The sequence below is a fragment of the Myotis daubentonii genome, chromosome 3, assembly GCF_963259705.1.
Source record: "Myotis daubentonii chromosome 3, mMyoDau2.1, whole genome shotgun sequence".
NCBI classification, from domain to species: domain Eukaryota; kingdom Metazoa; phylum Chordata; class Mammalia; order Chiroptera; family Vespertilionidae; genus Myotis; species Myotis daubentonii.
Genome location: NC_081842.1, coordinates 201,929,381 through 201,947,662, shown reverse-complemented (window position 1 = coordinate 201,947,662; position 18,282 = coordinate 201,929,381). Strand labels below are relative to the sequence as shown.

The 18,282-nt window shown below is 43.0% G+C and overlaps 1 protein-coding gene across 9 annotated transcripts in view; it reads left to right on the top strand.

The window, feature by feature from the left end:
* Window positions 1-10,773, top strand: part of GMEB1 (glucocorticoid modulatory element binding protein 1) — a 38,228-nt gene extending 27,455 nt beyond the window's left edge. For 7 of the 9 annotated variants that reach the window (XM_059690535.1, XM_059690536.1, XM_059690543.1 and 4 more), the window contains 4 exons: window positions 431-562; window positions 2,036-2,173; window positions 3,450-3,572; window positions 7,823-8,625. In XM_059690535.1, the coding sequence (XP_059546518.1) occupies window positions 431-562; window positions 2,036-2,173; window positions 3,450-3,572; window positions 7,823-8,523 (1,094 nt within the window). In that variant the 3' untranslated portion in view covers window positions 8,524-8,625. Of the gene's footprint in view, window positions 1-430; window positions 563-2,035; window positions 2,174-3,449; window positions 3,573-7,822 lie in introns of all 9 variants that reach the window. The other 2 variants (XM_059690542.1, XM_059690544.1) reach the window with 1 other exon arrangement.
* Window positions 10,774-18,282: the final 7,509 nt, after the last annotated feature.

Sequence of the window (18,282 nt, the reverse complement as noted above, 5' to 3'; positions counted from 1 at the left end):
TAGAAATATCAATGATGAGAGGGGAATCATTGATTCGCTGCCTCCTGCATGCCCCCTACTGGGGATTGAGTCCGAAACCTGGGTATGTCCCCTTGACCGTAATCAAACCTGGGACCCTTCAGTCCGCCAACACTCTATCCACTGAGCCAAACTGGTTAGGGTTGTTACCTTTCACTTTCTATTCAGAGTAAGAAGAAAATATTTTCTTTGCAAGGCAGATTTTCTTTAGAAAATCCAGTATTTTTCTTGGTTTTCCTAGGGTTCTAGGTTTGTTTGTTTTTTTCTTTTTTCTAGGATTCTAGTTTTTAATATAGGGATCTGAAGGCAAAAAGCTAAATAGTAAAATAACAGGGCTTTGAGTATGAGATGGAAGATAGTTATGACTTTTTCATAAAATTTACTGAGCTTATCGCTAATGGACTGTTTTTAGGTAACATCACACAGATTGCCATCTCAGAAGAGAGCATGGAAGAAGCAGGGTTAGAATGGAACTCGGCTCTCACTGCTGCTGTCACCATGGCCACAGAAGAGGGAGTGAAGAAAGACTCAGAGGAAATTTCAGGTAATTTTCTATGGGCTCAGATATTTTACAGTTTTGTGACCTTATCACCATTATAATTATGGACACAGAAGTCCTTTTAATTACTTTTGCTGGTTTGTCTCATGCATATTAATATTAATTATAGCTGAAAACCTCTTACTTTAATCAATGCAACATCCCGCAGTCACATTTTACACATGAAGAAATTGAGATTCAGAAAGGTTCAGCAACTTGCCTAATATCAGTAACACAACCAATAAGTATCAGAGCTGAGTTCAGCTGAGTTTGACTGTAGTCCATGCTTTAAATCCTGTCAAACTACTTCCAACTTTGGTATACTTCTTAGATAAACCAAGCTGCAAGATGTTAGAAGAAAAAATTAGGTAGCAGATGGTTTAGAAGATGGTGATTAATAATGATTCACTTAGAGGGGATCAGGAGAGGCTCCACATCCTCCTCCATTTATTTATTCATTTAACAAATATTTATTGCTGCTTACTTTTATTTATTTATAAATATTTTTATTGATTTCAGAGAGTAAGGGAGAGGGAGATAGAGATAGAAACATCAGTGATGAGAGAGAATCATTGATGGGCTGCCTCCTGCATGCCCCCTACTGAGGACCGAACCTGCAACCCGTGCATGTGCTCTTGACTGGAATTGAACCTGGGACCCTCCAGTCCGCAGGCTGATGCTCTATCCACTGAGCCAAACCAGCTAGGGCTTGCTGCTTTATTTATTTATTTATTTATTAAATATATTTTATTGATTTTTTACAGAGAGAAAGGGAGAGGGATAGAGAGTCAGAAACATCAATGAGAGAGAAACATCGATCAGCTGCCTCCTACACACCCCCTACTGGGGATGTGCCCGCAACTCAGGCCCTTGACCGTAATCGAACCTGGGACCCTTCAGTCCGCAGGCGGACGCTCTATCCACTGAGCCAAACCGGTTAGAGCGCTGCTTATTTTTAGTTAGTCCTGTTGCTAGATGCTAGACAGGTGAATGAAAAGACATAGCCTTTGACTTCAGGGAGTTTATAATACCACCTATTCAATTGTTTTACTTTGTTTTTTGAAGTATATGATTAGAGCGATTATACCTTTATTTTAGTATACCTTTAATATCTTTATTATTTAACTTTAAAATTTTAAATATTTAATTTTAAATTAAATTATTTAAATAAATAATATTTAATATGTTATATTTATTAGAGGAACATACCTATTCATTGTAGCCAGAGCAATGACAAATTGAGGGCATGACAAAATGAGGCAATTATCCCAAGTCCCTAGTTTGCTAAAGAGGCCAAATAATTAGTTACCAACTTAGGGAGGCAGCTAATACTCCAAAAGATTTTTCCCTTTTCCCAGAAGTGACCCAAAAAGGAATCCTTTTGAATTGAAATAATTTTGAATTTAACACACCGTAGAAATGTGCCTAAGTATATGTAGCATCCCTTGTTTACCATCTTTCTTATTCCTCTTGTACCAGAGGACACTTTGATGTTCTGGAAAGGAATAGCTGATGTAGGGCTGATGGAAGAGGTTGTATGCAACATACAGAAGGAAATAGAGGAGCTACTCAGGGGGGTTCAGCAGCGGCTCATTCAAGCGCCCTTCCAGGTCACAGGTAAGTGTGTTAATTCTAACAATATCTAGTTATCCTGTTGGCCTCATGAAAACACTGATGTATAGATATCCCAATTTTACACACTAGGTAACTAAGGCTCATAGAAGTTACTTCTCTAAAGATCATAACTGGGTTTGTGTGTGTGTGTGTGTGTGTGTGTGTTAATCCTCACCTGAGGATATTTTTTCCATTGATTTTTTTTTAGAGAGTGGAAGGGGGGAAGTGAGGGAGGGAGGGAGGGAGGGAGGGAGGGAGAGAGAGAGAGAGAGAGAGAGAGAGAGAGAGAAACACTGATGTGGAGAAATACATCGATTGATTGCCTCCCATACGCAGCCCAACCAGGACCAGGTATCGAACCCATAACCCAGGCATGTGTCCTCGACTAGGAATCAAACCCATAACCCTTTGGTGCATGGGCTAATGCTCTAACTACTGAGAACACTGGCCAGGGTCATAACTGGGTTTTTTTTTTAAAAAAATCCTGCCGAAACCGGTTTGGCTCAGTGGATAGAGCGTCAGCCTGCGGACTGAGAGGTCCCGGGTTCGATTCCGGTCAAGGGCATGTACCTGGGTTGCGGGCACATTCCCGGTGGGGGATGTGCAAGAGGCAGCTGATCGATGATTCTCTCTCATCATTGATGCTTCTATCTCTCTCTCCCTCTCCCTTCCTCTCTGAAATCAATAAAAATATATTTTAAAAAAAAAATCCTCACTCGAGGTATTTTTCCCATTGATTTTTAGAGAGAATAGAAGGGAGGGAGAAGGGGGAGAGAGAAAGAAACATCAATGTGAGAGAGACACATTGATTGGTTGCCTCCTGCAATAGCCCCTCCTGTGGCTGGGAAACCTGCAACTGAAATAAGTGACCTTGATCGGGAATAGAACCCAAGACCCTTTGGTGCATGGGCTGACACTCTAACCACTGAAAAACCCAGCCAGGGCTTTAGCTGGGTTTTGAACTCAGGTCTAGCCATGCTTTTTCCACAGGTAATTACCTGATAATTGCCATTATCAGTGTGCCAAAAAGTAGTTCTCTCAATTCTCTCTTATTTATATTAATATAGGTATTAATTATAGATATGTTAATAGTATATTAATATAGATATAACAATTAAATCTAAATTAGTTATACATGTGATACATCTTTGTTAAAATTGTTTATTAGACTATAGTCCCATCATTTTCGGATTGTTCCATATTTGTAAACAGCACAAGAGGGAGTTGGTGGAAAACCTTTCTGTTTTAAGTCGACAGACATGTCTTTTCTTCTAAATAGATGCTGCTGTTCTCAACAATGTGGCACACACATTTGGCCTAATGGACACGGTTAAGAAGGTTTTGGACAACAGAAGGAACCAAATAGAGCAAGGAGAAGAGCAGTTTCTCTATACTCTGACAGGTATGTATAATTTATCTCTCTTCTTAGGTGATAAACTACTATCCTTTGAGTCTTGCCAGTTCTTTCTTTTTTTAAAATATATTTTCTATTGATTTCAGAGAGGAAGGGAGAAGAGAGAGAGATAGAAACATCAATGATGAGACAGTATCATTGATCGGCTGCCTCCTGCACACCCCACACTGGGGATTGAGCCTGCAACCTGAGCACGTGCCCTGACCGGGAATCAAACCGTCATAGGGTGACGCTCAACCACTGAGCCACGCCTGCCAGGCAACTCTTGACATTTCTTTGTTGAAATTTGTTGGGACTGGCGTGGTTCCTTCTTTGCTTCTTTTTAAAAAAATATATATATATTTTCTTTGCTTCTTTTTAATATTTTTATTGATTTCGGAGAGAAGAAGGGAGAAAGAGAGAGATAGAAACATCAATGATGAAAATCATTGATCAACTCTTCCTGTACACCCCCTACTGGGGATTGAGCCTGAAACCTGGGCATGCGCCCTAATCAGGAATTGAACTGTGACTTTCTGGTTCAAAGGTCAATGCTCAACCACTGAGCCACAGCGGCCAGGCCTTTCTTTGCTTCTTTTTCCTACCCCCACCCCCAACTCCCTCTTTCTTTTTATTTCTTTTAAATCACATAGTATCATGTTTGACTTTTGCTTTATATATAGACCCAGGTGGGGTGAAGTAGTGGGAAGCAGAGAAGGCACAAAGGAAAAGAGAAAGAAGCCAGCATCACAGTACTCCTTCTATATCTTTTGGAGAATTGGGATGTCTGCAAGAATGCTCCATCAATCCAGTAATATTGGTGGCAGAAGAAACTGGCTTTTGTCTTTTTTACATTATTATTACTGAACTAGGGGCCCGGTGCACGAAATTCGTGCACTGGGTGGTGGTGGGGGGGAGTGTCCCTCAGCCCAGCCTACCCCCTCTCACATAATGGGAGCCCTCAGGCGTTGACCCCCATCACCCTCCAATCGCAGGATCGGCCCCTTGCCCAGGCCTGATGCCTCTGACAGAGGTGTCAGGCCTGGGCAGGGGACCCTCATTTCTCCCCATCACTGGTTCTGCCCCCAGCCCAGGCCTGAGGACCCCCAGACGCCTCCGATTGCTGGCTCTGCCCCTTTCCCAGGCCTGATGCCTCGGCCAGAGGCGTAGACCCCCATCACCCTCTGATCACCTGATCTGCCCCTTGCCCAGGCCTGACGCCTCCACCAGAGGTGTCAGGCTTGGACAGGGGCCCCCATCTCCCCCCAATCACTGGCTCTGGCCCCCGCCCAGGCCTGAGGCCTCTGGCCCAGGAATCATGCCTGGGCAGGGGACCCCCATCTCCCTCTGATCGCTTGCTCCACCCCCCGCCCAAGCCTGACGCCTCTGACCCAGGCTTCAGGCCTGGGCAAGGGGACCATCATATCCCCCCAATCCCCGGCTCAGCCCCCCGCCCAGGCCTGATGCCTCACCCAGAGGAGTTGACCCTCATCACCCTCCGATCACCAATCACCGGACCGGCCCCTTGACCAGGCCTGAGGCCTCCGGCAGAGGTGTCAGGCCTGGGCAGGGGACCCCCAGCTCCCCGCGGTTGCAGGCTCCGCCCCTGCCCAGGCCTAACGCCTCTGGCTGAGGCGTCCGGCTCGGGCAGCGGGGACCCGCAGCTGCAGCGGCCCCGCGATCGTGGGCTCCGCTTTAGGCCCAGGCAAGGGACCCCTAGCTCCCAGGACTGCCAGCTTTGACCGTGTCCAGCTCCCATCGCTGGCTCCACCCCTACTTCCTGCTATCACTGGCCAGGGCGGCAAAGGCGCCTGATTCTCTGATCATGGCTGGGGGGCAAAGGCACCTGATTCTCCGATCATGGCTGGGGGGCAGGGCAAAGGCGGCCCCAGGGCCGCCTTTGCCCTGCCCCCCAGCTCTTAGCTCCCCCCTGGGTTTCTGATCACTGTCAGTGGCAGGGGGCTTCTTCCTGCTTTCCCTTTCGCCTCCCTGCATTGTGCCTACATATGCAAATTAACCGCCATCTTGTTGGCAGTTAATTGCCCATCATAGTTGGCAGTTAATTTGCATATAGCCCTGATTAGCCAATGAAAAGGGTATCGTTGTACGCCAATTACCATTTTTCTCTTTTATTAGTGTAGATCTTTTGACAGATACACATTTAGCCTATTTTCCATTATAAATGATGAGCACATGGATATTTTAACTCTTTTTATTAAGTACTTACCTTGTGCTGGTCTTCAAACTAGGTTTTAGAAATATAATGTTGAATATTGAGGGCCTTCAAGGAACTCGAGGGAAAGCAGACATAAAAATGAGTGCAGCCGAAACCGGTTTGGCTCAGTGGATAGAGCGTCGGCCTGCGGACTGAAAGGTCCCAGGTTCGATTCCGGTCAAGGGCATGTACCTGGGTTGCGGGCACATCCCCAGTGGGAGATGTGCAGGAGGCAGCTGATCGATGTTTCTCTCTCATCGATGTTTCTAACTCTCTATCTCTCTCCCTTCCTCTCTGTAAAAAATCAATAAAATATATTTAAAAAAAAAAAAAAAAAAAAAAATGAGTGCAAAAAGTAATCTGTTTTATGACAGTGGCTTATAGCAGGTATGATGGAAGAACAAAGGGAGTTATCACTTATACCTGGAAGGAATCAAGAGAGGCTTTTGAAGGAGGTAAAGCAGGTGAAGGATATAAAATAAGTCAAGGAGGATCATCAGCCTTTGAATGATGTAGAACAAATTATAGTCAATTATAAAGCCCAAAGACTCTTGAAAGGTCATTTGATAAGAGAAGAACAATTTAGGTTGCTGTAAAGTTATTTTTATACCCAGTTTATGTAGAGAGATAGATAGAGATAGAGATATATATTTTTAAAATATACGTTTATGGATTTCAGAGAGGACAGAAGAGGAAAAGATAGAAACATCAATGATGAGAGAGAATCATTGATTGGCTGCCTCCTGCACACCCCTACTGGGGAAAGAGCCCCCAACCTGGACATGTGCCCCGACCAGGAATTGAACTGGGACCTCCTGGTTCATAGGTCAATGCTCAACCACTGAACCACACCGGCCAGGCCTATAACTTCTATTTTTGAGGTTTTTTTTCAACTACTTCCCAGGATTAAGCTTAAGGTTATAGTATTGATATTTTTTTTTATGGATTTCTGTGAATTATTGTCAAATTTCCAAGAAGATTATGCCAATTTATGCCAGCAGTTTGAACTCATCAACATTGGACATTGTTATTATAGTAATCCCTGATTTAGCTTTTTAAAAATTACAGATTTTATTTTTATCTTGTTTAGGTTCACATTTTTTTGATTACTACTGAAAATGGAAAAAATGCAGTATATCGTAACTTTAAAAAGCCTTATTTTAAAATCTGTGAACATGTTCTTGATCTCTACCTACTCCTTTTATTCCAAGCAAGTAATTAACTAGCTCTTGGTGTTCCATAGGAAACAAAGTGCTCTAAAGGTGTAACTGATTATTGCTTGTTTATCAGGTACTAAGTAATAGAGACGTTCTGGTGTAGAACCAGATTCACCAGTGGTCACAAGGTTGAATTGGACACCTGGAGAAAGGTAGTGATAGGTATATTGTGATGGAAAAGCCACCAAGTTGGCCATCAGAGACTTTTGTCCCAGGCTCTGTGACCTTAAGTCAGTCACTTTGGAACTTTAAGACCTCCTCAGTTCTGTATTTCTTAGAAACTTCCTCTGTAACTTTCTCCAGACTTCTCTGGGGGCTAATAGTAGACTAAGGCCATTTGGGTCACCAGGTGATCCTGCCTTGAAGCACAGTTTGGGAATCACTGTGTTCTAGAGTGGCCATTGTAGATCCATTGCAGTTCCAAAGGGATTGTAAAGATATTTCTTATCTTCATCTGTAGTTTGAGGCAGGGCATATCTTAGCTGCTAGACCAACTGGAGGTTGCTTTGGTTTGCATTTTGCTGACAAAATGCCACAGGAGCTTCTAGAGTTGAGCTATAGTAGGATTACAGCTTGAAAAAATCCTGGATTATTGCCCTGCCTATAATCATACAAGGAAATGTTGTTACTGAAGAGATTAACAAATCATCCCGTTTAGTTTCTTCTTAAAAACAATGAAGGAAAAATAATAATAATTAAAAAATAATAAAAACAATGAAGTGACTTTCTTGAGGCTACAGAGTGGCAAAACCCCAGGTCCCCTCACCCCATTTTACTGTTCCCAAGATTATACTTCCATCCACACAAAGTCTATCTTTTTTCCATAGACTTGGAACGCCAGTTGGAAGAGCAGAAGAAACAAGCTCAGGATCAGAGGCTGAAATCCCAGACAGTTCAAAATGTGGTATTGATGCCTGTGAGCACTCCTAAGCCTCCAAAAAGGCCTCGACTCCAGCGGCCAGCCTCCACCACCGTCCTGAGCTCATCTCCTCCTGTCCAGCAGCCTCAGTTCACAGTCATCTCACCCATCACGATCACCCCAGTGGGTCAGTCATTTTCCATGGGCAATCTTCCAGTGGCCACCCTCAGCCAGGGCTCCAGTCCTGTGACTGTCCACACACTGCCTTCTGGCCCTCAGCTCTTCCGCTATGCCACAGTGGTCTCCTCTGCCAAGAGCAGCTCACCAGACACAGTGACCATCCACCCTTCATCTAGCTTGGCACTGCTAAGCTCTACTGCCATGCAGGATGGGAATACCCTGGGCAACATGACCACTATGGTGAGCCCTGTGGAGTTGGTGGCCATGGAGTCTGGCCTGACCTCAGCAATCCAGGCTGTTGAAAGCACCTCAGAGGATGGGCAGACCATCATTGAGATTGACCCAGCCCCAGACCCAGAAGCTGAGGATACTGAGGGCAAAGCAGTCATTCTGGAGACAGAGCTTAGGACTGAGGAGAAAGTTGTGGCTGAGATGGAAGAACATCAGCATCAAGTCCACAATGTGGAGATTGTGGTCTTAGAGGATTAACTGGGGATATTGGGGCCAGGAAATATGTTTTGGTTTGAAATTTTAAATATTTGTTTACTTTTATCATTGTCCCACTCATTTCCATGTAGGATCCTTTTTTTTTTAAAAAGAAAAACAAATCTCATTGATGTAACTGAATATGTTGGGTCCCTCCCACCCCCTCATTGAAAAAATGGACAAAACAAGCTGTCCTTCCAGAAGTTGAGAGTAGGTCACTCAATGTCCTCATCCTCTTACACCAAGGAAGTTATTTCTTTTAGGGGAGGCATCAAGATAACCAGAAACCTATTCCAAAAGCCCTTTCCAGGCTAATCTATCTGTGTACGCATGTGGTTTTATTTTCTTAAAGATGCATTGACCAAACTGTAGAACACAGACCTGATACTGGAAGGCAACCCACTCACACATGGATGCAGAAGGAAATTTATTTTGTATCCTGGAATGGGCCCTTCGAGGCCAGTGCAAAACTCTGAAAGGAAATTGAACTCTGCTTGGAGGGGGAGCTCTGTTGCTTGGAGCAGCAGTTTAAAAAGGGAAGTGCTTTGCCAGGATGGGGCAAAGAAATTACCTTATTTCCAGAAGTGCAACTGATGCCTCTTGGTACCTCTGAGGGTTACCACTATAGGTGCCATTTTGAGGAGAGGCCAGTGGTAAGTGGAAGGTACATTGGCATGGAGCAAGTAGCATCAGGAGAAATAGAAATCGAGGGATGTCACAGCTGTGCTTTGGGACTCAAGCCCACCTTGCCCCCAACTTTGTCAAAGCACTTACCTTTCTAAACTAGGATCAGTCCATTACTCTGTGAACTGTGTGATATGGTGTAAATTGCTCTGGTTCTTGGACTGTGGCTGTTGTGGGGTGAGGCTCCAAGCCCATCATTTTATTGCATGACTCCAGGAGCAGAGGAATTCTTCATCCAGACCAGCTGCCCTTTTTGGTGGGGCCCTCTTTTGGCTTTGGAACCAAAAGCAGCCACTCATTTGGTGCTTCCTCTTGTTCTACCCTCTATCCCTTAACTGTTAATGGCATCTGTCTCCTGGATCCCATTCTCTTCAGCTTTTTAGCTGATTTGGAGAACAGTGACAGGTGCCTGCCTTCATCCCCTTTTTACCACAGATCTTTCTGTGAGACTGAGCTCATAAAAAAAAGCCTTAGGCTTGGCAGGAAGACTCAACACCCCTAGCCTATCCTGAGGCACCGAGTGGATGTCTCCTACTGAGCAAGCTGGACTCCCTGGGAAAGAAGCATTGTCTGCAACATTATGTTATAGGAAATGTACCAGAAATGTCAATAATAATTCTTTGGGGGGTGTGTGTCTTGTTTTCTTTCTTTTTTTATGTTTTTTGTATATTTAGAGCTGGGCCATTTTCTGTGCTTTGATTACTTCTCTTTGGCCATCTTCAGTGTTTGGGGTAAGAGTGGACCCTGGTTTTTATTTCTTTTGGTTGCATTGTTTACTGCATTAGGAAAAATATAGGGAAACTGCAGACAGTATAAAGGAAAAATAGGTCAAAAAAGCACATACCTAAGGAGTGGGAGGGTTTTTGTTTTTGTTTTTAATTAAAACTTAGACCTATAGTTACTTGTGTTTTTTTTTTAAGAAGGCACCCACTTGAAGCCATGTTTCTTCCAGCAGATGTTGGAAACCCTGTTGTCAAGCAAGTGGAAACAGTTCTGCTACCCCTCAGAAGGATGTATATAGCTGGAGAAGCCCTTTAACTTAGGAGGGTCAGTCATAAAAGCCTTAAGGGTGAGATTTCTGAACCCCATACAGTTGTAGTTTTCAACTTTAAAATTGTCTGGGGTTGTATTTTTCTTTTCAAAATATTTAATAGATGTAGCAGTCAGCTTAGAACAAACCTTTGGCCCTTTATATATCTTTAGTGAGGAAAGTGGCTTTTTTTTCTTGCTTCTTTAGGTTTCCTGTTAGTACATAAACAAAACCAGTATTTCTGTCTAAGAGTAAAACTGCTACTTGAACCTAGAAAGGCATATCATCCCTATTGTGGTTTTTAGGGATATTTTTCTCTTTCCCAGAGACAGGAGTCCCATTTCAGGACAGAGGAGCAGCCCTGGAGGACACCTATACACTAGTTCAGGTTACTTTCTTCCCTCCCTCAGAGCTGTTGGTAGTTTTAAAGTAGTGTGAACATTATGCTTCCAAAGTCAAGAGATTTCCTGCTAACAGAGCCTGTTTACTTTTACTTTCTGTATATTCCAGCTAGTGGAAATACATGAGCTTTGTTGTTTTCTGGTCTTCCAATAGCCTGTCATTATTGCTAGATGCTATAGCACCCATTGTTGAGTGGGAGTTCCCTCACAATCCTGGTGTAGATGATCTTACATGGGGTGAGACATATTCAAGCCATTGGTCTGTGCACAGGCATTTTCAATGAATCATTCCTCAGGCTGACTTTGCAGTAGCCATCTATCTTTCTGTTCATTCATTCAATAAACATTTAAAGTATGATTTATGTGCCAGGCTTTGTGCTAGGCACTGGCAGTACAGAGGTGGAAACACAGTCAGTCTGTACACTCAAGGAATTCATACTCCAGAGATTGTCTGGAATTATACTTCAATATAATTGTTTCCTTTGTAATCCTATGTATTTTATTTCATGCATTGAAAAGCATTATTACGAGGATTGATCCATAGGTTTCAGCAGACCACCAAAGGCAGAAAGAGGTTAAGTTCTCTAGTGAGATACTGAAACATCATCTTTAAAAAAAAAATATATATATATATATATATATATACATATATATATGTGTGTGTGTGTGTGTGTGTGTGTGTGTGTGTGTATTTTAATTGATTTCAGCGAGGAAGGGAGAGGGAGAAAGATATAGGAACATCAATGATGAGAAGAAATATTAATGATGAGAGAGAATCATTGATTGACTGCCTCCTGCATGCCCTCTACTGAGCCCACATGTGCCCTGACTGGGAATCTAACTGATACACAGGTTGAAGCTCAATCACTGATCTTATTGGAGTCAGTACAGTGATAAAGTTCTTGGCTGGGAGCTGAGAAAACGAAGGATCAAGTACCTGACCCAGTTTGGAAGCAGGGGTCAGCAAATATGAGCTACTTTTCTGTTGGTGTGACCCTAAGCTGATTTAGGAGAGACCATTTTCAGCCACTTGTGTTCTTTTTGTACTCCATTTTCAAGTAGTTGGATTTATTTATACAAGGGAAAAACAACCCTTAGTCTCTTGCTGCTTTTGCCTCCAGAGCCACGCTAAGTCAACAGCATGGGATGTTTCTCCCAAGAGTACCCTACTGGAGAAAACCAAGTCATGTGTCAACTTCTCCAAGTTTCCATCAGATGAATCCAGTGCAAGACTGGAATTTAGCTGGTGGAAGGTAAATGCCCAAACCTTCCTGTCATGTGGTTTCTACAAAGGCCTCAGAGTCAACTGTACAAATGTCTCACCTTGGTCATGTCCCTATTTGGCCCCCACTTTATTCTCTGTTTCAGGCTCCTTCCCTGTCTCCCACTCCCACAAAACAAAAACCACTCCCAGTTATTTTGAAATAAAAATGGACAATAGACTTGAGTATTCAGGATTCAAAGTCACTTCACTGAAGTTTCTTTTACATGTCTGTCCACATTAGAGAAGGAGAACCAATGTTAATCCAAATACCTTGGAAATTAATATTCAGGTTAGGTGGATGATGCTCTTTAGAGATGTCATTTTATCTCATTTTCATAAAACTCATTAAAGGTAAGTTTGTATTGTAGGAAGTATAGGTATTGGTAACATCTATATATATAAAGAGCCAGAGGCTGTCACATCCGAAATGACCGAACAGGCTGAGTGAGGCAACAAGGTCAGCAGGGGGGTTAGTGAGGAACGACCAAACAACTGAGCAGCAGGCTGTGTGGGGCATCCAGGCCGGTGGGGGTAGCTGGGGACAACCAGGCTGGCAGGGAGGGAGGTTAGAGGCAACCAGGTCAGCAGAGGGTGGCTGTTGGGGGCAACCAGGCCGGCAGGGGGGCAGTAAGGGGCGACCATGCTGGCAGGGGAGGGGGGGCAGTTAGGGGCAACCAGGCCAGTGGGGAGGATGCAGTTGGGGGTGACTAGGTTGGCGGGGAGGGCAGTTGGGGCAATCAGGTCAGCAGGCAGAGGCAGTTAGGGGTGATCAGGCTGGCAGGGGGTCAGTTAGGGGTAATCAGACAGGCAGGCAGGTGAGCAGTTAGGAGCCAGCAGTCCGATTGTGAGAGGGATGTTTGACTGCCGGTTTAGGCCCAATCCCCAGGATCGGCCTAAACCGGCAGTTGGACATCCCCCGAGGGGTCCCTGATTGAAGAGGGTGTAGGCTGGGCTGAGGGGAACCCCTCCTCCCCCCATGCATGAATTTTGTGCACCAGGCCTCTAGTTTTATTATAAAAATAGTACTAGTAAAATCAAGTATGAAATATGGGATTACTAGTTCATTGAGTTATAATGGGTCCAGGTCAAGAAGGTAGGAAGGGCCAAAACCGGTTTGGCTCAGTGGATGGAGCGTCGGCCTGCGGACTGAAGGGTCCTGGGTTCGGTTCTGGTCGGGGGCATGTGCCTGAGTTGTGGGCACTTCCCCAGTGGGGGATGTGCAGGAGGCAGCTGATCGATGTTTCTCTCTCATCGATGTTTCTGACTATCTCTCTCCCTCTCTGTAAAAAATCAATAAAATATATTAAAAAAAAAAAAAAAAGAAGGTAGGAAGGATAAAGAAAAGATGGCATTCTAAAAATATGCATGAGTTTGGGACTCACTTTGGGCAATACTCCTGAGGAAATAGTCCTTTCTGAGAAAAAAATTCAGATACTAGACTAATCCCTGCATTTTCAGATAACTTATCTAGTACAGTTCCCTCACACTTAGGATACCTCCTCCCTGCGAAATTCTTGTGTAGTCTGTAATGTAATACAGTAATCACTGAGGTGGTTACACTAGGCAAGGGACTTCATGGGATCAGTTCTGCTAGATTTGGACTCTCTTTGCCCCTGGGATTTGTCTTCTAAGCTCTAATTGAGTCCTTTCCAGGTTTCCTTCCCAATTCTGGAACACCTTTTTCCTGAGCTATGCAATTTGACTTCTTCTGGAAGGTTCTACTTTCCTCTAACTTCCTTATCCATACTATTTCCCAAACCAAATTGCATTTGGTTCCCAAATTCTGCCATGTTAGTAACTTTCAACTGGAGAAAATTACTTCTCAAGGCACCCCCAGGACCCAAACCTCAGCATACATCCAAAGACTGCTGTTTTCACTACCTAAAACAGCCTTCCTCACTCTAGTGAATTGAAATACCTTTGGGAAGTGCTAATGCACTGACTATAGCTAAGTTTCCCAACACACACAGATTCTAAGACCTATCTTTTACATATGCTTGGTTTTCTCCCTATGGTCGGTGACAGGCTAAGACATGCCTTTTTCCTGGATAACTCTTTAAGCCAAGTATGATTCCTATTACCTCTTCACAACTACCAGAAATTTCCACTCTTATGAGCCTCTCAGCCTCTCAGGTACCCTTTCAACCTAAAGTAGACCAGACCCTACTTTGAAATTGACTCTGGGTTCTCCTGCATGTGTGGTTTCCAATTCTCTATCTTTACTGGTAGTTATGGCTTTGTGTGTGTGTGTGTGTGTGTGTGTGTGTGTGCACATTTTTCTCTTAGTTTGAGGATGAACAATAGTATTGGATCACATACAGTATAAGGGTAAGTGTGAGGCTGGGTAATGACCCAGAAGATAAAGTTCCGCATTGGGCTTTGTAGGAGCCTCTCTAAGGAAATCATACACAGAACGGTTTACCTCAGTGGTTTTCAACCTTGGCTGCACGTTAGAATCACCTGGGAATCTTTTTAAAATCCTGATTTCTGAACCTCATCCTCCGGAAATTCTGTTTCTTTGTTATTTCCGGAGGATGAGGTTCAGAAATCAGGATTTTAAAAAGATTCCCAGGTGATTCTAATGTGCAGCCAAGGTTGAGAACCATTGGTTTACCTGCATTTCAAAATATGTTTTTTTTGGGGGGGGGGGGTGTAATTTCTTTCATGTTTTCTCTAAAGAAATCTATGTATTACAGAGCAAACTAGAATTCCACAGTCCTGATTCAGCCTGAAGACTTACTTTGGCCCATGTTTTTGTTTGTCTTAACTTTTTATTGAAGTATAAATGCAAACAGGAAAGTCACAATTCACTGCACAATTTGAAAAATGTAACAGACTGAACACACCCATAAAATCAGTTTCCAGATCAAGAAAAAGAATTTACCAGCACCTCTCCCAGCCAGGGTAATCACTACACCATAGCTCTAACACCATAGCTTTTTACCTGTTTTTGAACTCTTGTGACTGGCTTTTTCCCCCACTCAACATTATATTGTGAGATTCACCCATAATGTGTAAACACTGTAGTTGGTTCCTCCTCATTGCTGTGTAGAAACTGTTACTATGCCATAGCTGATCCATTCTAATGATGGGCACTTGGGTAGTTTCCAGTTAGGGGCTGCTATAAATAATACCTCTGAACATTCTTGCATGTCTTTTGATGAACGTTTTTTTTAAATATATTTTATTGATTTTTTACAGAGAGGAAGGGAGAGGGATAGAGAGTTAGAAACATCGATGAGAGAGAAACATCCATCAGCTGCCTCCTGCACACCCCCTACTGGGGATGTGGCCGAAACCAAGGTACATGCCCTTGACCGGAATCGAACCCGGGACCCTTGAGTCTGCAGGCCGATGCTCTATCCACTGAGCCAAACCGGTTAGGGCTTGATGAACATTTATATATGCATTTAAGCCTATACAGTTTCAAAAGTTAAGGCAATTCACATGAAAAAATACAAGATACAGTTTAAAAAAAATAGAAGATCTGATAACACTGGTTCACATTTCCTCATAGCAACACTTGACTGGAACTGAGGCCTATCTTAGGTGGGGCATAGCTTCTTTACAGATCCTGTCCCTTAGTATTAGGTATTACAAACCTAGACCTACTTATTTTGGTAGCTTTATTATTTTTTTATTTAATAATCTGTTAGTACACTCTTCCCTAGATAACTGCAAAGCTTTTTTTCTCATTTCAAGTCTGTTCATGTTACCTTAGAAGAGAGGACTTCCCTGACAATCCACACTATAAAAAATGGCAACCTTTCTCCACACTATGCTTCCTATTTGCCTTTGTCCTGCTTTATTTCTCCATTTTACTTATCACCTGACATACACTTATTTTTTTCTCTCCCAACTAGAATGGAAGGTCTATAAGAGCAGAGACCTTTCTTATCTCTTAGTCACTACTATTTCTACATCCTCTGGAACAGTGCCTGGCATGTAGTAGAGCTTGATAGATACTTGATGCAATCTATATACATAAAAGCCTAATATGCTAAGTGTCTGATCATTCAACCAGTCGCTATGACACGCACTGACCACCAGGGGGCAGATGCTCCGTCAGGTAGTTTAGCTTGCTGCTGGGGTCTGGCTGATGGGGACTAGGTGAGATGGGCCAGACATGCCCTGGAGCCCTCCCTGGCCCGATTGTGCACCAGTGGGGTCCCTTGGCCTGGCCTGAGCCCTCTCGCAATCTGGGACCCCTTGGGGGATGTCAGAGAGCTTGTTTCAGCCCGATCCCTGCAGGCCAGGCTGAGGGACTCCACTGGTGCACAAATCTGTGCACTGGGCCTCTAGTAGTAATAATAGCAACCAATACTTATTAAAGGGAAACTATGTACCAAGCAAGCATTGTTCTAAGCACTTTATATATGTTAAACCATTTGATCCTCACAACAGTCCTATGTGGTAGATAGCATTATTTACTTCATTTTACATTGAGTAAACTAACATTTATCTTCTACTCTAAACAACATACATTTTGAAGCATAGGGTACCCATCAAATTAATGAAATAGTTTTAAAATATACTAAAGAAGCTTAATATCTAAAAGGAGCCTTGCAACAAATCACTTTATAATAATGTTTGATTTGATAACATGTTCAGTTGCTCCTTAAATTTTTTTTTTTTTTTTACATTCAACTTTTAGTATATTAAAATTTTTAGTTTTAGGACTGGGCCTAGATCTTGATGAAACTTAGTTGAGATTTCAGAGATCTGGGGCAGTGGATCTGATTTTGCTATCTGATGGGCAGCAAATCCCACTCACCCTCTCTCAAGAGTACTGGAGAGGGCGTACTGGAGCTTTGGGAAAGTCTGCTTACCTGCTGAAGGATTTTAGAATCCAGCTCATCTGTCCACCTGTCACAGGAAGTACTGATTTGTTAATGGCCTTGTTTGAGATGATGCTGATGTCAGTGTCCCTGGTTAGAACTCCTTCATTTCTTTGCTAAGCCCAACCCCATGTGCCAGTTTTATACAGGGAACCTACTCCATAAAACATTGATAGTATTATAAAGCCTTTGCCGACTGAACAAAAAGCAAATATTCTCCAGCTCCAGAGACGAAAATTAAAGTACTATGCCTCAGAAATGCTAAGTTAATACTTCCATTGACTGAGACATTCTGATTAGCCTTTTTGATCAAATTGGACATGGCCTCTCATATTCTTAATTATTTAAGTTCTTCGTAGCTACCACCCAAGGACCAAAATAATTTATCAGTGAAAATTGCCACAAATAGTTTAACTGTTTGCATTGGTTTAACTATTTTTTTCTTGGCACAGATGAATATGGAACCAGTCCTTCCAGGGACTCCCTAGCTTCACTTCCCCTTGGCGCTATTTCCAGAAATCTTGTTTATGCTTCATTTTTCTCTCCAGCCTATTGTATTAGATTGAAATTATAACGTAAAATGTTCCTTAGCACAGTGCTATTTGGACTTTTAGACTCTATGTATCAATAAAAGAAGCCCTCCCCCCACCAAAGTCTTAGTAACCAACATGAGGTTCCCAAGATTATATATATATTAAAAAAATATTTTTATTGATTTCAGAGAGGAAGGGAGAGGGAAAGAGAGATAGAAACATCAATGATGAGAATCATCAATTGGCTGCCTCCTGCACGCTCCCTACTGGGAATCAAGTTGGCAACCTGGGCATGTGGCCTGACTGGGAATCAAACCATGACCTCCTGGTTCACAGGTCAATGCTCAACCACTAAACCACATCAGCTGGGCCCAAGATCATATTTTACTAAATACGGATATATTTTTAAAAAATATATATTTTTATTGATTTCAGAGATGAAGGGAGATGGAGAGAGATAGAGAAGCATCAATGATGAGAGAGAATCATTGATCAGCTGCCTCCTGCATGCCCACTACTGAGAATTAAGCCTACAACTGGGCATGTGCCCTAGACCGGAATCAAACCCGGGATCCTTCAGTCCACAGGCCGACACTCCATCCATTGAGCCAAACCAGCTAGGGCAATGTGGACATATTTTTTAATGGCCAACTGTTACTAGCATCATTTGAAAAGAAAGGGCATTTTTACTTCAAAAAGGTAGGAGAAAAATAATCTCAGAATAAAGAATAGTTCTCTGCTTTGAATAAATTTAGATTTATGAAAAACTCATTACATTATCATTACCTTTCTCACTTCCTGGAGGACTGCTAAGCATTTCTGCTCTTGCCCTGGCTGGTGTGGCTCAGTTGGTTGGGCATCGTCCTGTGCATTGAAAGGTTGCTGGTTCAATCCCTGTCAAAGGCACATGCCCGGGTTTCCGGCTCAGTCCTTTGTAGGGGGCCTGCAGGAGGCAGCTGATTAATATTTCTCTCACATTGAAGTCTCTCTCTCTCTCTCTCTCTCTCTCTCT